Source organism: Xiphophorus maculatus, chromosome 9 (assembly GCF_002775205.1).
Source record: "Xiphophorus maculatus strain JP 163 A chromosome 9, X_maculatus-5.0-male, whole genome shotgun sequence".
Classification (NCBI taxonomy): Eukaryota; Metazoa; Chordata; class Actinopteri; order Cyprinodontiformes; family Poeciliidae; genus Xiphophorus; species Xiphophorus maculatus.
The window spans coordinates 17,758,542-17,781,048 of NC_036451.1; the positions used below are offsets into that span (position 1 = coordinate 17,758,542).

The 22,507-nt window shown below is 38.6% G+C and overlaps 1 protein-coding gene across 2 annotated transcripts in view; it reads left to right on the forward strand.

Annotated features, from left to right (window-relative positions):
* The window catches only part of glis1 (GLIS family zinc finger 1), an 88,281-nt gene that overhangs the window by 165 nt on the left and 65,609 nt on the right, over positions 1-22,507 (forward strand). For both annotated transcript variants that reach the window (XM_023340003.1, XM_005795738.2), the window contains exon 2: positions 92-411. In XM_023340003.1, coding sequence (XP_023195771.1) covers positions 141-411 — 271 coding nt within the window. In that variant the 5' untranslated portion in view covers positions 92-140. The remainder of the gene's footprint in view (positions 1-91; positions 412-22,507) is intronic.

The following is a 22,507-nucleotide window of genomic DNA, read 5'->3' on the forward strand; positions in this document are numbered from 1 at the left end:
TTATTTGACTCGGCTAAACCATTTTTGACTGGCTGTGTTTGAGTTTTGGAACTATTATTGTGATTTATTTTCTTGCTATATACGTCCGTAGGGAATGTGAAGAAGCGTCCAAGGGTTGCACGGGGAAAGCCGACTGATCGATGCACCGCTCCTCAGCGCAGGTAGGGATGGTGAGCCGCTGTCAGACCCAAACCTTCCCGGACATCACCGGCTTGACGTTCTCAGTGTTCGGCGGCAAGGCGGAGGAGATGTGCGCGCGGAAAGGCTTTGGATCGCAGATCTACAGGAACTCCAGCGACGCTCACAGCATGAGCTCCGCTTGCCCGAAGCGACTCATCGCTCAGTCCGAGGAAAGGGCGCATCTGACGGCCAAAAGTGCGCGCTTGTGCCTCTCTCTGCCGCCGCTCCAAGGTAGGCTCATTCAGCGCCAGCAAATGTTACAGGGATGCTGAAGGGATTATTTATGGCAGTGGCGACTGAAATAAATTCAGACGCGTTTATGTTGCAGTTGTATCATTTCAAATGGACCAAATTTGATTATTGGATTTGAACTTACCGAAACGTTCTTATTATTGTTGCAGCTGAATTGCCCCATAAAGTATCCTGTGATGCAGATGTGTTTTTGCAGTTTTAGATTAGGCTTGATAATTAAACACAGAGCTCCCTGGGATTCATTTGGCTGTTCGTAAATATCACCAGAATCAAAGTATCCTCCCTGTCACATCTAAAGCCATGTGGAGCTATAGCCTGAGTGTGTTAACAAGGCATAACAACGTTCTCGGAAGTAGTAGATTTATTTTATTTTACTTTCTTACCTCCGTTATACAGAAAGCTTTGCACGTTGGAGTTGTGATAGGTATTACTCCTAAAATAAACTCATGACAATATTTAAAAATTCTCCTAACACGGGGATTAAAATCTTTTAAACAAGGATCATGCAGATGAAATGAGCTCTTTCTATGACTGAAACCTTTAAGTCTCTGTGGAAGCCTTCTCCATGCATCCTGACAAAGAGCGGGTTGATGTGAGAGGATTGGGGGTGGTGGTGGTAATTACACTCCCTAAATTATGATTACCCTGAGCAGAGTTTTATATTAGCAACCCTCCTCCTCTCAGCAAGAAGAGGATCAACAGATTTGATTATTGTTTGTTCTCCTCCAAACACAAACCATATGTCTTCTGAATGTGCCTCGGCATTTATGAGTTCTCTCGAAGCGCAGTTGTGCCCTCAGCGTCCTGAAAAGCAGAATGAATTGCCTCATTGTCTTCTGAAAAAGGCCTTTGAACCAGCTTCCCGTAAATTGTGGGGATGTGTTTATGGATGATGCTGTGTGGATTAAAACTGAAGCAGATGAGTATATTTGTGCTGAGTCTGGGAAGTTTTAGTGTGATATTTAAAAAAAAAAGAGAAAGAAAAATCACCTTTCTTTTTTTGTTTTGTTTGAGAATCATAAAATTTCTCATGATTTTATTGTTGCATAAATTTAAACGTGACCTTTTTAACTTTGTTCTCTGTAGCTTCAAGTCATTTTTTTTGTCTGATTTTATAGTTTCTTTCGGTGAGCACTGACTATGAAAATGATCTCAGTACTCATCAGTCTTTTGTATCACGCCCCATTTCAGACTGATCGTATTACATACTCCCATTTGGGGACCGCACAGATTTTAAGCATCATTATCAATCATTACTTTTAGATTTATAAGGGGGAAAGCAAAGGAATCTCTGAGCAAATCCAGACTCATGTTTACTTTTATGAAGATAAGACAGTGGAGGAAGAACTTGCCTCAGACTGGAGATTTCTGACCTCTTGATATGCATCCTGTGATTGTGAAAAGTAAACTATAACTGACTGATGAAAGTGATTCAGATGTGAGTGATGGTGTTTCATGTAATCCTCAGAGATAAAGGCTACAAGGTCAGACGTTTAGACATATATTTTTTTAATGATGCCAAACTTTTGTCTCCACATTTACAATGGCCTGTGAATGACTGTGAAAAGACTCCTTCGTGGTTGGCTTTAATTTTCAGGTGTCTTGTGATGTGGCGCTCATCTGTTCAAGCGATTCTAGGTATCTATAAACACCACGGGAATGTGCAGTTGTCATGTTGTTAAGGGAGATTTTGCTTTCCAAAGATATAATCATGTTTTACTCCAAAAGCCGCATGAAAGCCAGACTAGAGTATACAAATGCAAACATGGAAACAACCTTCATATTTTTTCTCCTGTGGTTAAAGAGAGCAAAAATGGGAAGTATTTGCCCATAATGATGATTGTTGCATTTGGAAGAAAAAGGTGAAGCTTGTAAACCAGCTCAACTGTAAGGTATGTCATTGACAACCTCATATTGTGTGGAGGCTTTGCTGCGGCAGCGACTGGTGCACTTCATCAAGCAGATGGCAACATGTGGAAACAACATTTGCAAATATTGAGGGGAACACAAAGTCCATGTTTTGGACTAGACGTCACAAAGTTCTTATGTCGGCTGCTTAGAAAATTCCAAAAAACTGTGTGTGTGAGCAAAGTTCCCTATGATCCGACTCAGTTCGGATCGTAGGGAACCGAGCTGTCAAACCAGTTCGTTTCCCTAAACCAGTTCTGTCAGGAGGAATGGGTCAAAAGTCCAGCAAACTATGAGACATGAGAAGCTTGAGGAAGGAAGCCCAAAACATTTGATCCAAGTCATACAGTATTAAAAAGCAGAGCTACCAAATTCTGAGGAAATGAATGAACTTCAGAACATTAAAGAAAATTAAAAATAATTTCAATTAATTCTGGCATGTAGGAAATGGAAATAATGTTGGTAATCCTGATGTAAAACAGGAAACATGTTAGTGACATAAAGTAGTTATGAGTGTTTGTATACTGTATATGTAAATATCTAGTTCCTACTGTACCTGCAATTGTGAGTATTTGATATTCCACCTGAAGCCTGAAGGCTTGAATGAAACATGGATTCTATTATTTGACAACCTAATAAATTTTCTCCTGGCACCAAGCGACGGTGCAGAGTCTTGGAGCGTTTTTGAGGAAAATGTTTGTTACACACTCCCTCCCTCTCATTAGAGTGTTTAAGACTTAATCGTTATTGGCTCTTTTGTTGTTTATTTACATGCATCATTGTGTGACATATTTCTGGAGTCTACATGTTGCACCACTTAGTGCGAGAATCCAACTTCTAATTGGAGTTGTCCCAACTATCAAAAACGACTTATACCTTCATACTACACTTGCATGTGTTTTTGTGGTGAAGTGGCATTGGCCAAAATGTAAAGAATTCCTCAAAACTGACATAGTTTCCAGCAGGATTTGTCGATGTCAGGCTGCAGGGCGATACTCTGTTATGAGAAACAACCAGCCATTACCGCTCCGCTTTGAGCCTTTGCACTGTCAAGTTCCTAATGACAGCTTTCCAGTAGCTTGTGAATAGCTTTTGGCTGCGAGTGTGCAACATTTTGGAAAGCAGAATACCATTAAACGCCTGTAATTGTGTCAGCTATTCTAATCAAACAGTGCCGTTTTTTTTTTCTAAGCAGAAAAAAACAGTTTTTTGTGTAGTGGGAAATAAAACAACACTACATACAGTAATTGTTGTAGTTTTATTAGTCTTGACTTTTTCTAGAATTCAGACTTCATTGTGTTTAAAACTAGCAAACAAAATCAGCAATATATGACAGCTTTGTCTAACTGAACATTTATCCTAATGCCTTCTTCTGCTTTAAAACATTCCTGTGTGTAAATATTTAGTTTCGTGTCACATAGAAAGTTTATATACATGTAATTTCAGGAAATGTTTAGTTTGTTAACTGGGTTTTATTTTCCATGTATTGCAATGGATTTGAGTCTTAAAGTTGTTTTCAGCTATTCTCAGTAAATGTTTAGTTATATAAGATTTTGCAGAATGCATAAATTTTGAGGGATCTGAAAATATGTATAGTTATGTGTAGCAAGAATAGTTCAGGTTGCAGCACAAAGAGCTGTTACATCTAAAATTGGTGGGTCGATCATTGTATTTCTCTCCAGCTTTTGTTTGAGCACAAGCTTGTGTGGAGTAGAAAAGTCAGCATAATACAGGCTAACTACTGAATCTGATATGTCTGCTCAGCAATTTAACTATGGCAGCAAAAACTGGAGTAAAGTCTTTCTCAGAAATGTACAAGTCTCAAATAAAAAAAAAAGAAGAAAATGTACGGAAAGTTAACTGTGCCAAAATAAACCATCAGAGGTTTCCTAATAGTAGTGGAGCAGCTACAGCATAAAAATTATTACTTAGGTTTGCTGTGTTAAGAAAGCTCACATTTAAGTTACTTTAATGTAATTTATGCCATAAATGCATAAATGCAATGCTTTTGTGCAACTCATTGTAGAACTTTTACTCAAATTTGCATTTTGTATTTTCAGAGCATTGCTACATGTTGTCCTATCTATCCTATAAATATCTTTATGTGGTTGACAAAGTGAATGTATCTCTCAATAATGACAGCTGGTTATTTGGTGCCAAAAAGTGCATCATTATTACTGTTAAGGAAGATCGGTGACAAAGATTGGCACTTTCATTGTAGCTCTGGGTCATTTTAGGTTTGTGCCTGTTATGTTACCTTGGTCCTTTATCTTTTATCCCATGGCCCCTGAGTGCCTGAACCCTCAGTTTTTCCTGTTTTGTAAGCTCAAACGAAGGTGTTATTATTAGCTGTTACAATATTATATGGCAATCAAAGCTCACCTACTGTAGTTTTTAGAATAATGTTATTTTGATAATATTGATGGATGGTATTCCTTATTTTTTCCACAATATGACTGTGCGTTTATAATGATCAGAAAAGCTCTTATTTGTCTTTTCTTTGAGCAAAAGTAGCCCTTTGTCAAGCAGCTGACTGCGAGTGTGCATCATCGGGTGGGGGATGGGAGGAAGGCATTATTCTATCCTCCACACACAGAAATCAGTGATTTAATAGGTATTGCATTTAAGTTAATAGAAAATGTGAACTGTGGAGTTGTTTAAACTGTATTGACTGAAATATAGCATATAGGTTCAAGCTTACAAGTTCAAGGAACTGTCCAGAACCGTCCCTCCAGAAAGCTCCATCCTGAGCTTTATCCTAGAAGGATTTTTCTAGGATAAATTTCTAATTATTGTTATCTGTTTTTACCCTGGCAGATACAGTGGAGGCTAAAAAGCAGTTGAAGAAAGTAAATCTGGTTTCTGCAAAAAAACCAAAAACAAACAAACAAATAAAAAAACCTTTAAACAGAAAACACTTTTGCTGAGTTGCTTTTCTTTTTTGCTTTTTTTTTAAAGTAAACTATCTACTGCTATCACAAGACATTTAGCACCTACATGAAAGGGAATATTCAAACTAAAACTGACAGCTACAAATCAGTTCTTTATGGTTTATCCGCCGAAGTCGTGTGAAAATTTTGAACATGGACGTGTCTGTTTTTCTCAAATTAGAACCATGATGGTAGCATTCTTTCCCCGAGTTTTCGCACCCGTCACTACATTCCCAAGAGCTGAAGAGCCTCGGCCCACGGCTTTGCGTGCTGCATGAGCTCAGCAGTGAATTATGGGCAAATGTGAGCCCCGCTGCCTGGGAAGGGCTCTTGCAGGGTGTAATGTTTGCAGCATGTTCCATTGATTCACAAAGCGCATTGCCTGGTGATGATTCTGCAGCGGTATTCCTGTAAACTCATGTCAGCTTGAGTTACTATGGGGGAATGCTTGGTAATGGAATTGAAGTGATTCCTGAGTCACATTCACCAAAGAGGGAGAGACGGAGAACACCGATGGTCTGGCATCTGTTTTGGCTGAATCATCTCAATCAGACTCTGCCGGAGATGGACACGATGCGAATGGAAACATGAAATGTGTGTCAGAGGGAAGGGAAGAGTGTTGCCTCAGCTAACAGTAGTTGGACTTGGACAAAGAGAGAGAGATTTATGGGCGGTTATAGCAGTTTGTTTGCTTGTTCAAACCCTGAAATAGACTCAAATCCGTGCATTTTTAGCTTTCTGTTGTTTTCTGTCTCCAGTGTGAGGAAGGTCAGTTCTCCCCATTCTTTTGTGACCAGCGTGGTATGAGTATGGCATCTTACGCTAACCAAAGGCATTCTGGCTCTGATCCTGCCAATAAATCCAAATAGTCACACAGCAGAAATATGATTTGGTTTGAGTTAGTGTCGAAATACCTCTTGAATACCAACAGAAATGTGCTCTGGGCCTCAGCTTAATCTTAAAAAAAAAAAAAAAAGCAACTGCAGTGTTGGCTCAGATATGTCTTCATAAAAAAGTATTTTTAGCTTGCCTTCAGAAGCACTCGCAGAAGTTTCACAAACGTTTTGCTGAAAAGAGGAATTAGTTGCCAAGTTTTTTTTTTTTTTGAATCATTTCGCCTTAATCACGGGAATGTTCACTCTTTGTTCAGAAATGGAAAGAGACTTCTCTGATTCTGACAAACATGCCTCAAAGCTGACCACATGTCTATAGACTGTGCATTACTCATGCATTTTCAGACAGCAGCGACTCTTCTCGCAGACCTCTCTCTGTGTGACTTAGCACATGGGTGGGTTTTTGATTTACATCTCGGCGGTGCCACTTGCTGTTCTTGGCCTGACGCTGCTGTGTTTCATCAAAGAAAAATCCGCTCCGCTCTGACTGCAGCAGCTAGGTCGGCCGTCCGTCGAGGTGCTGACTCTGCCGGAGGAGTTTCTGGGTGGGGGCTGAAAGCTGGAGGCCGTGAGAGCTGGCAGCTACACAGGCCTTTCAAATGTATTCATGCTCTTTAAGATCTTTCCCATTTGGTCACGCTAGAAGTATAAGCTTCAGTGTATTTTTGGGGGGTTTAATGTGAAGGAAGATGTGGACGTAGAAGATTACGGAAAACGAAATCTAACAACTGTGAGTTGCTGGCCCCTTGTGTCACAAAATTATATAACAACCATTTACTTCAGCTGGAACTGAAAAGTTTCTACCAGCTTTGTGGACTTAGAGATTTAACTTTTCACAAATTCTTCCTTGCAACTTAGCTTGATCTCATGAACGAGCTTCTGTGAACATCGGTTTTCAAGTTTTGCCACTGATTCTTGATTGGTTTGAGGTTCGGACGTTGATCGGGCGATTCTAAAACATTAACGTGCTTTAACCTTCACTATTCTGTTCTAGCTTTGGTCGTTGTGCCTATTAGATGAACCTCTGGCCTAGTCTAAAGATTTATGCAGCCTCGGTTTTTCCTAATGGAGATCATGATGCCGCCTGGTAAGTGCATCACAATGGATTTGGATCTTCTTGTCACTTATCCATAAAGACCACATTTGGAATACACAACCAATAGCTGTCCTGTTGACAGATTATCCCACCTGAGCTGTGGATCTCAGAAAATCCTCTAAAGTTGCCTTGGCTGCTTTTCTGATTCTATTTGCCAGTTTAGATGGGATATTGGAATGTCACAATAAGTGGGGATGAACACAAATCTACATCTCAATTTTCAGATTTGAATTTGTAAAAAAATTTTGGAAACCATAATCCTTCTTCCACTTCACAAAACGTCATGACAATTCATTACATAAAATCACAGTAAGTTGTGTTGAAGTTTCTGGTTGTTATGTGATCAAATGTTAAAAGGTTCAAGATGTATGAAGAGTTTTGCAAAAGGCATTATGGAAACTGGAACTGAAACATGGTGGGAGACTTTACTCACCTCCTCTAAGAAAGGTGGACAATACAGAGATTGTTTGATGCTGAAGTCTGAGCGCTGCTGAGAAAGCTCCCCTATCGGCATCATATTTACGAGCTTATACAATCAACAATCACAACAGATAAAAATGCTGTAAACACACCATCATTCAAGTCTGCTTCATTTTGAAACCCTCCAAATGCTGAGGCTGGACTTGTTTAAATTCCCCTTTGCTTTACGAGGCCAGTCATGTTGGAAAGCAATCAGGAAGCCAATCAAATATTGGCTTCAACTGAGTGGCCAAAAACAAACAGGCAAACATGATGAAGCTGAGGCTCTTTTAATGCCTTCATTAATGCAGAGGAGAGAGCAGCCAGAAAAGCTGGAGTTTTATCCTCTCTTGCTCTGTCTCGGTCTCTGCCAGGAAGCTGCCACGGGGCAGTGCCCAGCCAGCTCACTGCTTCATTGGCTGGTGCAGCCCAGGAGGACTATGAAAGACATTATAAAGTCTAACAGTGCAGTTTATATACTTTATTAGAGCTCGTTACTACAGAGTTCTGGTAGAACGAGTTATTTTGTCGTCACATGCACCGATGTAACTTCCTGCTGTGATGAAAAACGCTCTTTGCTCTCAGCTTACCTGTGAAACGCGAATCTCCAGTTTGGCGTGTTTCACTTCTTTACTGTTTTGATTTTGACTAAAATGATCATATGTGCATTAAGACTTGGCAGAGATTAGTTTTTGTTGATTACGGACTCAGCGGTGAGCCAAGTTGAATCAGTCTAGATTTGTTGAATTCCCGTTTTAAGGAGAGATTGTTACAGAAAACCTATGTGGTGTTGATCACGTGGATAGGTCTTTAGTTAAAGAATATATATTTTTAAACTTGGACAGGTTTTACACCATTAAAGGAAAACATTTGGTAAAGAGTTGATTGAGATCGACAGGATGGCTGTAGCTTTTATTACAACTTAGGCTCAGCTTTGTAATTCGCATTGCTTATAGAGCAAAAAGTTGCAACTGGACATCAACAAGCCTCCAGATGCAATGATTTGAAGCTATCCATGTGTCAACTGGACATTAACTGGAATCGGACTTTTGTCAGATGAGATTAAGATTATACTTTTGACAACATAGGTGTGTTTGCTATGGTGAATAAGTGGATCTGTGACTCTGTGGGCCTGTTTCTCTTCCAAAACGACACTGTTATTTGAGTGTAAAATATCACGAACTCTTTGAAGTATCACATTTTTAAAATGTGTCGAACCATGCCAAAAAAACTGACTGTTGGTCTGTGTTCAGCTGGAAAATATTTCTAAACATTAGGGAAAACCACGACAGAAAAAGTTCATCTGAAGAGAGGAGAGCTCACTAAAGGACAAACTACGATCTATCGAGAATGGTGAAAGATCACTCTCTCTGTATGATCCATTAATATACAGAAGACTAACAGTTGTTCTATTAGCAAAGGGGGTCTGTACAAAATATCGACAACAGGGGCACCAAAAACTTTGCCATTGGTGAATTTGTTAAAAACGCATGTCCAGAATTGACAAAAGATCAAGCATTGCATTGCAATGACTTACATTATGCTGAAACATCTTGTTTTTTTGTTTTTGTTGTTGTTGTTTTTTAGGATAAGTTGAATATGTAGGGTTGTTTTTGTTTTTTTATTTGGTCTGCATTGTTTTCTCGTCAAAGTCACTCTGGAAAGTCTTTAAAGGATGTTCTGCTGTTTGAAGTGTAATTACTGAGGGTAAATGCAGGACTCCTTCCCTCCGTTAGTAACTGGCCTCATGTGGGTTGCTCAGAAACTGTGTTAAATGGGACCATGTTGCACTGAGTAATAACCTCAGTATGTACGTTTTATTAACATGCTTAACATTCCCCAGAAGACCAAGAAGTCAGCTTCTACAATACACCTCTTTAATACAAACATCATGTTGCGCACTTACCACAGTTACCAGTCTCGTTGTGGGCTGTTTGAAAGGGGAGCTGATTAGTGTGTTTAGATTAGAGTGTTTTTCTGCCCGGGTGTTTGGGGCCAACATGGGCTTTTTGAACTCTGAGAATGAAAATTAATAAAGCCATTCTGTTGTTGGCTAATTACAGCGTTGACGCTAAATAATAGTTTTGTGTTTGGCTTGCGTTTTGAAGGGTGCTGAGGTCAAAGCCTGTTGCTACTCTCATCGTCCGCTTGTCGCACGCTTTAAACGAAAAAAAAAATCTCAGCATTGATGTACAATACAGAGCAGCTGATGTTTTTAAATGGAAGATTTAGTCATTTGTAAAATATGTTTGAGTATAATTATATTTGTAAAGTTTAAAAATAAAATCAGTGAACAGGTTCGGTGTGTTGGCAAATATTTTAAGATAAAAAAAAAAAATTAGAGATGCATTGATCAGCATTTACTGGACCGATATTGATTATTGGTTGGTTTGGACATCTTATCTGGCTATTTCCGATTCTCAACAAATACCAGAGTAATAAATGTGCTGCAGGTTTTTTGACAGAGGCTGTAGTTTTGAACTCAATAGAGATTTAAGAAACTACAAGATTCTCCCATGAAAGTGACAATAATCATTGCCTGATTTTTTTCATTAATCTTAATGAAATTATTATGTATTGTATTTATTGATTGAAAATGGTTGGAGCTCTTAGTCTGGATGCATTTAAAGAGGGGAAGACTGATTTCTTAATATTTAAGTTGTTGACCAGAGCTGATCAATGGAGAATCGGCCTATTTTGTTCTTTAGTTTCAGTTTTAACTGAAACCTTGATTCTTGCATCAACATCTACATAAAATGCTTTGAAAAAAAACTTATATGATTTGCATCTAATGAAAGTCATCTCATACCTGTTGTAGCTGGCCTGATAAATATACCATCTCACCTCACTATGGGGTTAAACATTTATGTGAAAACCATAACCCCGTCACACAGTGCTTCATTCACCTTGAAACTGATATACTGAGATTTCCAGGATTCAGCACGCAGCTTCAATTCCCTCCAAAATATCCTTCTTCATAGCAGGAAATGTCTCCTGCATATATCACTTGGAGTTTTTTGATAATGTCTTTTTTTTTTAAATATGAGTGTCCTGGCTTTTTTCCCAAAGTGTCCTCACTGAAGCTCAGTCACAGATTTACAAAGTGCAGACAGAGAAAACGAGAGCATGCTGTCTTCAGTCTGTTGTGTTGATCTAACTTTTGCCCTTAAAAAGTCCTATTGCAGCACAAGTTGGCTAATACCAATAAAAACACTAATCAGGCTCCCTCAGCTTGCGGTGACGGTGATCTAATATGAATCTGAAAGTTGAAATGAATTAGGCGGCGTCGGAGCCCTGACAGCCAGGTGCTGAACACTTGGCCTGGTGCGTTAGAGCCTCAGCCAGTTGGAAAAGGCTCTGCAGGATTTATCTGCACCCTTTTCCCTTGACAAATTATTTTATTGTTCCTACACAGTTGGTTTTGATTCAGCCTTTGGCTAATGATAGGCTGAGAGCATGTGTTCTGTTGTTGTTCCCCTATTAAACCCAGTCAGACTGGAAGTGTTCACACGTGATGGCATGCTGTCATGCAATAGAAGTCAGCTAAAACACAACATTCAAGCTGCTTTATATGTGCCACAGTGGCATGATCTCAATGTGCTTAACAGCTTCTGTAAATTCTCCCCTTATTGAACTCCAAACCACGCTTTTGAAATCTTTAATCACATTCCTGATTGCATCTCTCATGTATCGGGACAAGCGAAAGTGCTGCTTCAGAGCTGCAGATGGAGGAGGTAGGCCCAAAGACTGAGCTGCGTCCGAGCGCTGCACTCTAGCTGACCTGAGCGCTCTACATCAGGACTGGGCCGCTAATCTTTTACAAATGTTGGAGTCTCCGTGACGGGGCTCTTGCTGAGACAGATTTAGTCAAAACAGCGGCGCTGCTCCTGAACGCAGCCTCGGCCTCCGGCCTAATTCAGACACCTGATTAACTAACAGATACCTGCTGCTTGTTCTTTAGCATTACACAGCCCACTGCGCTCTGCTGTGCTAACTGGACTTTGACAGTGCTTTCCATTCTGTGGAAGAGTGCTCAACCTTCCGCTTTGCAAGCTTTTCAGAACTGATCGGTGAAACGACACAGAATCTGTTATTTGAAGAAGAATAAGCACAGAGACACTAAACTGAATGTTAAAAAATATTTTAAGTCTTTTTAAAAGTATCGTAATTTGTTTTCTTCTCAAAGCATTCTTTTCAGGTGAACTTGTGATTTATTACAGTGTGAAAATAAATCCCGCATTTCACAAAAAAAATTATTCATTCTGACAACCATAAACCAAAAAGGCAGGGTTTATACCGTCTGGCTTGAATTGTGAATAAAATGATGGGAGGTTGCATCATCTTTGTGTTTCATGCCAGCTAAGAGATGAAAGCACCAAACGTTTTTCTACCAGTTGTTCAAGGTATGATGAATGATGGGCTATGATATATATTTAGTGTTACAGCAATCAGATAGCTGATTTTCCCTTGACCATTGATTAGCAGGTCAACTATTAAAAAGTAGTTTTCTCTTTATTGAAACAATCTAAACCAAGAACTTCTATCCTTTTGAGTTTTTAAAGCATTAAGCAGTAGGATATACAAAGACTGAGTTTAATTTCAAATATCAGATAAAAGTTAGGTTTTTAAAAAATAAGCATGGTTAACTTTTGGTATCCTTTGGTATTGTTGCATGTAAAACTACTACATCTATCAAAGAATATACCTTTTCTTAGAATAAAGAGAATAATTATAATAACATAAAGTGGGAAATGGTAGGTCAGATTTGAGCTTCAGTGACTGTCTTTCATTGACAACTGTCTGGAGAGCAGGAGGGTCAGATGACACAGACAGACAGGGAGCTGCAGCATTAATCACCGTCTTTTTATGACTTTAAGCCTCACTGTATAGGTTTAAAAATACTTTTGGAATTGCTTTGGGAAATACGCATTTGTTAGATAAACACTGCAGCTTGATAACTTCAAATTACAGTAGAACTTGCCTTAGCCTAACAATCATTATTGTCAAATGACTCTTAACCTATTCTAACAAGAAAAGAAAAAAACGAGTCTGAGCTGTAACCATGAACAAAAAAGCTACTTTCATTTCAATTGAAAAGCAGTTCAGCATAGTCCCTAAAACCGCACATTAACAGGAGTCAACAGGCCTTGTTAGCCATGGCCTTGATAACTTCAACAGTAAATGTAATTGCATAGTTTACCACAGCGTCCTCTTTTACAGCTCCAGTCCTGTCATATGACAAAAAATTATGGCCAGTCGAGGCAGCTGTAAAGATGCCAGTCTTCTACAAGCCTCAAGTGCTTTGAGCCGTGAAGGAGTCCAGCGAGAGAGGCAACGCTTCAATATATGTACACTGCAGCTTGCCAAAATACACTCATTTAACAGCACAAAAAGACTTGCACAGAGAGCCCACATGTTTATGTTAGGGATGATGTAAAATGGCTAGAATTCATACCTCGCATCACTTTTTTTTCTTTCAAGATGGCTTCTCTCAACTTTTACAAGCAGGGAAACAAACATTTGCATTTCAAAGTTCTTCAAATAAAAATAAATGAAAAGCAAACTCTTTTATGGGTTTGGGGACAGTATTGGAAAACAGGTCAGGGGCAAAATGAAGACTTTTACGGTTCATAAAAGAGCTTCACAATGAGTGCCAGCTAATGTAAAATGTTTGACACATGGTGCAAGCCAGAGCCCTTCGAGATTCCCTCCGTTCTCAGGTTCTCTGACCAAAGGCAACCAAACAACAACACACGATACAGGCCAAGCTCCAAATGCAGAAGGATTCCTTTAAATCCACTTACATACCACAGACCAAATCCAAAGAACAACAGACCAAGCTTCTTTACTTTTCCATTTGAATTTATCCCACAAGTTGATGTAGATATTTTTACCTGAATATTTTAATGTTTTTTCACATTAAAACTGAAACCTGCAATGCATTTAAATATATACCAACACATCAACCCAAAGTACATAATATCATAAAGTGAAAATAATGACACATGGTTTTCAATATAAAAAATATTAAAAGTTTGTCATTTGAAGGAAGAAGTCCACACCAAGTGTATTGCAACTTCTAAGTGGATTTCATTCAGGATTGCCCAATATTTAGCATCATCTTTCTTCCCAAGAGCCCTGATCAGCTTCCCTGCCTTTGCTGAACAGAAGCATCTCCACAGAATGATGCTGCCACCACCATGTTTCACATGGAATGATATATTCAGAATTATTTGTAGGGGTTATAGGCCGTTCAGGCACTTTCCACAGCTTTCTTTTAACAATAATTTTCTTCTTGCTGCTCTTCAAAAGGGGACAAAAAGTGCAAAACTAACAGTTGTCCTGTTGACAGATTCTCTAAAATGAGCCATGGTTCCCTGGTGCTCATCTGGAGTTACTGTGGACCTATTGGCTTGTTCTCTAATCAATGCTCTCCTCATCCAACCTCAGTTTAGTGCAATGGCCATGTCTCAGTAGGTTTGCAGTAGTGTCACACTTTCTTATTTTTATTTTCAGGTGATTTATTGAACAATGTTCTGGGAGATGTGGAGAACTTGGTGTATTTCAAATAACCTAACTGCTTTGAACTTCTCTACAGCTTTATTGTGATCTGTCTCTTTGGTCTTCTTGATGCTGTTTATTCACTAACACTCTCTAATAAACCTATGAGGCCCTCACAGAACAGTTGAATTCATACTAAGGTTATCCTTTGGTCAAGTACAGGCATCAGAAAAACTTTGAGTTTCAAATATATGCAGAATAAAACAGAGTATAATTTAGTGTTCTTCTTTGGCCAATTAGAACATACTTTCTTCTACAAATATGCTCTCAAATTTATGTCCGGAACGACAAGATTCTATTCATTTTGGCCAGAGGATCAGCCTAAATCTACAGGAAAGACCATCTTTACAAGCATCCTAGAAATAGCCTCTAAGCTGAAGTCCCAGTATGTAGTCTTTCTCCGAATAAATCCAGGTTTGCTCAGTGAGGGTAAGATCAGCGATCCGAGCAGGCCATGCGATCCAAAGCAGGACTCTCTGTTCTTCTTTATAAAGTTAGTCTTTATGACTTTGGCTGTACTTTTAAGTTCAACATTGTTCCGTGAATTTGGGAACAATCAAATATTTCCCTGGTGATGATAACCTCTGGTCAAGAACTACAAATACAAACTAACATTTTTCGCTTTCCTCAGTTTTCTTTGTCAGAACGTTGCATTTAGGAATCAAATGGACCTGAAATCAAATCTTTATCTAAACTCACTTCAGCTGAAATTGCTCTGCGTAGCCTTGTCCTGACTGTTCTTATATTAAAGTTTGACTTATTTAAATAATGTTAATATGATTTATATGCAAGGTTTGTAGTGATGTAGATTGAGTGGTGCATACAAACTAAAAAAGAAATTTAGGTTCCAGATCATTTAAGGGTATTTATGACACAAAGGATGTCTCTCTGTGGCTGTTTCAAGGCAGAGACCCATTCAGAGCAGAAAACCCAACAAAAGGATTCTTATTACAGCCGTTAAATAGGAGAAGAGAAAACAGTTGAGGGTTTGAGTGCCTGGGCATCTAAAATGCTTACGCTCTCAGAATATATTTGCTCATAAACTCTTTGATGGTGGCCCTGTCCGTTCCAACACACAGGGCTCCTGTCTGTGTAAATAGCTGTCTATTGACCTCCCACCACACATGATTTAATATGTTTCCATAGGTGTCATTTGGTACCGGTTTGGGTTTTTTATGGGTCCTGCTGTGCCTCAGTCCCTGCGACTGCGAGGGCTCAGTTGTCTGGCCGTCACTTCTTAAGCGGTGACCAACAGAGAGCTCTTCCTGAGGTTGTGGATTTACTATGAAGTGAGCTGCAGCCCTGTCACTCTGCTCACAGCAGCATTATGGATCTCTGTTTGATGTTTTTGGTCTCATATAATTTCTGGTGGACTGTCCATCTCGAGTTACCCCGAGGGCATGGTTGTGTTTCTGTGTGTTCTCGGATTTGTGTGTGTTTGCGTGGTTTTGGGGGGGTGATCCTCAGTACCCAAGCCATTGGTGAATGAGGACTCCCCACACTATAAAAGAATAGTATTGCTGACTTCCTTTGGTATGTGTGGTTTGAAACTCAACACAGGTTTGTTCAGTGGAAAACCTGGGGGCCCTTTCCTATTTGTTCTGTATATTTATGAAAATCACAGTTTTTTGGTTGGCCTTTGAGTCAAGAAAAGACAAGGTATTGTCATTTTACAAACAGTTTTTTGTCCTTTTATGAAAAAGTGCTGCATATTTGCACATTTTATTAGTGTTACCTTGAACTGCTGTTTTGTTATAGTCAAAGCAAAGCTTTAGTGTAAGCAAAATAATATTTGTAATGTAAACTTTTGGATTTTTCACCCTCATGTACAATTGATCATCTTTAACTTTCTGGCTAGACTGGCTTTAAATTTAATCTAATTCAAATAATAATAACAATCAATTTTATTTATAATGCCCAAATAGCCTTTTATATCTCCAAACCTCTAAAGACACATTGACACACTGATGATAGCAAGCTACTGGATTGTAGCTACAGCTGCCCTGAAGCAGCCTGACAGAAATGAGGCTGCAATTTTGGCGCTTCTGATTTTACCTTAATCGTAAGTTTGTTGCCCAGGGACACAAACAATGGTAGGTCAAACGGGAATCAAACTGGCGATCTGATTGTAGGACAAACTACTCTACCCCTATGGTTTGTTTTTCACAGTTTCACAGCAAGTTTTTTTTTTTAATTTGTGCTTATATTTCATTGTAAATTATTATTTAACTAGATAAAATTGCAGCAAAACAATTCCACATTCTACTGATTTTACAGATAATCTGTGGGGTACCCCAAGGACCTACGTATGTTTGCACCATGTTTTTCGTTTTTTTTAAAATGTAGTTTAAAATATATACTATCACTTGAAACATGAAGCACTTGATAGACTTCAGTTGGTAAAAATGCTACAACTAAACAAAGAGCTCACGTCACTTCAGTTTTGACGTCAGTCTAGCGGTTACCTGATAATCTTAAAAATTCATTTAGTAAAAATGGAATTGATTGTAGATATTTCTGAAGTATGCTTATATAAAACTGGAATGTGAAATTCTACTTTGGAAATGATTGGAACACCTTGGAAAGCAGTTTTTAGAGATCGTCAGCGATGAAGTCAGGTTCTTTGGGTATTTTACGTCTTAAATCATCAGAGTACCTCACCTAGGCTACCCAACCGAGGGTGTACAGTCCCCGGCATGTGTCCAAGTGCTAATCATGCTAATCCAAACATCTCCCCTCTTGTTCCACAGTCACCTTGTGTTTTCTTTTTTGTTTTAGCAGCCTTAGTAATGTTTCTAGTGGGTCTTTTTTTCTCACAACCCTCAGATGCCAAGGAACCTAAATACACGGTGCACAGATTGCCCTGAAAATCCCTGCAACCCACCTCAGGTGGCCGCAACAAGCCCCCCAGCCGCTCTCCCTGCATGCATCCACCAGCTCCAGGCATTTGGCCTTATTTTGTTTGTGGGCCTCCGCCATCCAATCTTGGAAATTAATTTTATCCTTCTGTTTAGGATAAAAATAAAAAAGGCTTTAAAACTTTATGGAGAAGCCATGTGGAGAAGCTAGAGTAATTTTCCTCTAATAACAACGTTCTAAGCTCAGGAAGAAATTTTACCATTGAGTCAAAATCTTTTAGCTCTGACCAGTCTTTTGGTAACACATATGGATTCTTTCTTTTGCATGAGATACGTGTAAGAGACAAAGCTACAAATTTAGAAGCCAGTGACAGATGATACCTTAATAAATCCTAAAAATATCTCTAATTGTTTAAAGACTTTATTTTCCTCAGAGAGCTCACTTTTCAGTCTAAATTTAAACCCCAGCCATCTCGACTGATATTTGTTATGGATACTGCGGAGAGGCACAAACTCCAGCTTCAAACAGGAACTTCAAAAGGCAAAGGAATTATTATGCATACTCCGAACATATCCTTTTCACTAAGCCCTATTCTATTATTCCTCTATTCCTGTCTGCTCTGGAACAACAAGTTTGAAAGAAGTAGGAAGTGAAACTGGAGTCTTCTTCTGGTTCTCCAAACATCTGGTTTGGCCCTCGTTTTGAACAACGAGCATTCCCTCTGAGTGTAACAGGAGGATATGCTTGCTGTGTGTAGGTAACGGAATAATCATTTTCAAATGTTTCCCCATCCAAATGTGATCTAATTACAAACACTTAAATTCAGCCTCTCAGTCGGACCACCGACCTTCAAGGGAGTTTTACTCCAGACGTTTTTCTAACTACTCATTTGATTCTCCCCCACTGCAGCCTCTAAGCCATTAAAATATATACAGTAATTGCTGCAAAGCGATCTCTTGTTTTACAGAAGTCGCATAAATTCCCCCTCTTGTCAAGCTATAATAGATGGTAGTAGGTGGTGCTGGGCGAGAAGAAGAGAGAGTGTCTGTCAGATGCGCCTTGATGTGTCTGCTCCATGGAGATACTCTTGTGTTGTGTGGTTGCGTTTGGCCAGTGTCATTTCCGAGGAATTTCCTGCCATCTGTGTTCAGTCGAATTCCCTTACAGATCTGGGTCTGATTGTAAATATTGGTTTCTGGCTGAAGAGATCTGTGAGTTTTGCACCACCAGCCCTCTGGACCACAATGAGAAGCTGCTGACAGGAGATTGGTAAACTGAATAGGCTGTGTTGCTTTAAGATCTGAAAAAAAAAATTTACCCAGTAAATTGGTTGTTAAGGCCTTAACTGACTTAACTATTCTTAGCACTACATTATCAATATCAGGGCAATAATTTGTTTATGGTTGATATTTTTGGTAAATATCAATATAAGAGAGCAAATATGTGCAATGATTTGCACTATTGATTTATGACACTCACCGCTTATTGATTTTCAACACTCATCTCCAAACTTATAGTATGCAAAGAGCACAGTAAAACGTCTTAAGTTCTATAATGGTTTGGTATTTGCTGCGTCACTCTTGCCACTCATTTATCTTTATCCTTATTAGTGGATAAAGGATAATGAACTGAGGAACATTAGCATTTTAGTGTTAGCATCATGCTAGTGCCATTTTAATGTAATATTGTTATTCCATTTAAATACATTTTTTATTGACTTTATTATCCACAAGAAAGTGTCTTGGGGTACAATAAATTTTTGTAGCATGTTCTTGGTTTAAAATAGCCATTTCTCCTTAACGCAGTTAGTATGCTAACACTAATTTCCTCCACCAGTTTTTTAAGATCCAGCTATTGTGGGCACGGTGTAATTATTGACGTGTTTTCAAAAAAGCTACTAACAAAAATTAAATTTTTTTAAAGCTTGTACCATTTGTATTATCAATGTAAAATCATTGCATGTATTAAGTGATTTATTGTTTGACAATAATAATAATAATAATAATAATAGTAATAATAATAGTAATAATAATCTGAACAAAACCTGAAATAGGTTTAGAGAATTTCCCAATTTAATTAAGTTGAAACAAAAAAGCAAAAAAGAAACAAACATAAAAAGAGTAATTAAAACTTTTTGACGCATATCAAATGTTTATAACATTTCAGGAAGATTTTAAAATAAATAATGTCCAAGATTACTCCTTCAACTTGACAAAACCAAAAATATTACTGGAGTTGATTTTTATGCATTTCTGGAAAATAAAATAACACTTTTATCATCACTAGATTCTCTTTTTCCTCTAGTTTAATGCAGAGCGTAGTTTATTTTTGGCTACTTTAGCGAAACTTCACTAAGTTCAGATTCAGATTCTGACTGGGTCCAACCTGGAGTGTTAGTGGAGCCATCTTTGTTACAGTCTATGGTTCTGTGACGTATTCCTTGTGCCCAGTTGTGATCCAGAGCACTCTGGCAGTACGTTAGGTTTAGAACTGCTCCACATTTTTCCTCATCAGTCTAATCTCAGTGCCAATGAGTCTCTTAGCTGCAGAAAACTCCAGTGTCCTGCATACAAGGTGGATGCCTATTGTCAGCAGTCAGTGGGTAAGATAAAGAAAAGAAAAGAAAATATGCTAACTTCTCAAAAACGTTTTTATTGTTATTCAATCACTTCAGAATGTAAGAAGAATGGCAAAAACACTTACTTTTCTGAGTCTCTGTTTTTTTGTCAGGATGACCCTGAATAATGTTTACCAGTATTATTTCGGAGGACCTGGCCGCTTTTTGGATGTAGCTCAAGCAACCGCAAATGCTTTGGTTTGAGGAAAAAAGGCTTTTGTACTAAATCCATGGGTTTATTTTTACGGCAGATTTATATACACTGGCTATTCTCATGAGACAAGTCAAGTAAGCTTTAGCACATATACACACACCTAACAATAGTGTCTAAATGTGATACTTATATACATACACAGGTGTTTTCATTTTCTAAAATATACAGTATGTCTATTTTTTATTGTAGTTTGTAGAATTTAATAGGTTGTTGTTAAAGAAATTTCTTTTTTAACCAAGTCAGTTCTAAAACTCCAGACTGGCTAACCCGTCCTCCCACACATCAGATGCTCCATACAGAACTGTCTTGTGCGACTTTGAAGCCTCTCCTGATCCTATGCCAATGTCTCCGCTCTCTCTACTTGACCTAGGAGCCATGTTTTGGCTCTACAAACACGTCTGTCACCAAACTAGACATTTCTGTCACTCCTGCTTCCTGTTGTTTTTAGTTTGGGGGTCCTTCAGGTCCATCAAGTCTGGCCGATGCTTCATGCAGAGCTTGGCGTTTGGAGTCATGTGGCTTCTCTGTTAAATTAGAGGATGTGGTTTGGCTCAGTGCCGCTTGTAAAACTTTGATTGTCTGCGATAAATCCTGGCCATGTACAAATTTGTGGGCACAGTGTATTTATTGCAGAGATTCTCTGCACAGAGTTGTTTCAGCTGGTTTGTTGAGGTGCTATTCTTATGATCTGTAGGTGTTTTAACATGAAAGGATTTTTTGTTTAGAAAAATGAAAATGAAAAAAAAAGCTATGTTTCAATGTGTTTATCACTATTGCCACTTCTTCATGACCTCTCTATTTTATGTTTCTCACAACTTCAGCTGTTGGAAAAATGATCTTACACCGAGAATAATCTAGAGTGGTTCTCTGAAGTGTCATGTCGCTGTTAAAACTCCCAAGTTTTTGGGATTGAAGAAAATGGGGCAAAACTCTTTGATGCAGGAGTCCTGGGCTCGATTCCCATCATGGCAAATTTTCTGCTCGTTTTTCCTCTCAATTATATGCCAATTTTATTTTTTTTAAAGTAAGAGCATGATGAATCCTTTTCAAAGCTTCTCTCACATACTGTAACACATTCAGCTTGCGCAATTAAACAAGAAACCAACGAATAAACAAAGAAATCGGTTTTGACATAAAAATGTACAATAATCCAGTTATATCAGTTTTTGCTCCCTTAAACCAATACATTGTTGAAGACAGGTTTCCATACAGCATTCAGTATGTGGAAGGTGACTGAAAGGAAGCCACATCTTGACTTGTTAATATCTCTAACTTGCAAAAGTTCTCTGAACCCGTTAAACTGTGAGATTATCTGCTGTTAACAGCCATCTTTAGGTGAAAGTCTGACTAATCCAAACCAAAACTTTAATTCTGTTGATTTGGAAGTACGCTTGTACACACAGTGATGCTAAAATATGAAACCCATCTTCATCCTCAGCATTCAAGGCAGACACCTGAAGGTTTCTGGTTAAAACTGACTGGTATTTAAAACTGTTAATAATTTTAGCACTTTGAAAGAAACAAAAAACAAATACAAGCTCTGTGTGTCTTAGCCTAATTAAAGTAACTCCACATAAACCAACAGACCAACACCATGTTTCAAAGTGGGCAGAATTTGCTCTTTATGATGTTCAGTGTTAGTTTCTGTGCCAAAAATACTTTCCAATTTTGTTGCACAAAGCTGTGAATTTAGTCTTCTCTGACCATAACTCACTCACTCACTCACTCACTCACTCACTCACTCACTCACTCACTCACTCACTCACTCACTCACTCACTCACTCACTCACTCACTCACTCACTCACTCACTCACTCACTCACTCACTCACTCACTCACTCACTCACTCACTCACTCACTCACTCACTCACTCACTCACTCACTCACTCACTCACTCACTCTCTTTGTTTTTCTTATTTCTTTCTTCCTTATTTTCCTTCCTTCGTTCTTTCTTCCTTCCTTTCTTCTTTATTTGCATGGGGACAAGTGTTAAGCATAAACAAAAACAGAACACTTAACATTTATAGCCTTAGTTAATTTGCAGTGTACGTCCCCTGATGGGCCTTTAACAACATTCTTTCTTTCACACGGTTTTAGGAGATTTTACCCAGGACTTAGTTTTTCTCCTTTGCTTCTTAGACTTGTGGAGAATACAGGAGTCTATTGTTGCATGAAAAACACAAAACGTCCTTGTTTTAAATTCCTGCTGCTTCATCTGTGTTACTGTCAGGTTCTCTGCAGCCTTCTTAACCCATTTCCATGCTTGTCTTTTAAAAGATTTTTGGAGAAGCATCAAGTTGCACTGTCTCTAGTGTCCCATATTTTATTTAGTCATAAATGGCTGTCTTCATGGTGTGATGATCTATAAAGAATGTACTTTGTAACCTGTGGTATTCTTCTCCTGACTGATAGCTTTGCATGATATACTTCAGATGTGTTGTAACTTCCAGAAAACAGAAATCCTACTAGGAAAGTAGAATGTTATTTCGAATTAGTCAGATTCAATATAATTCTCAAGTGTGAACTCCATAAGACTGAA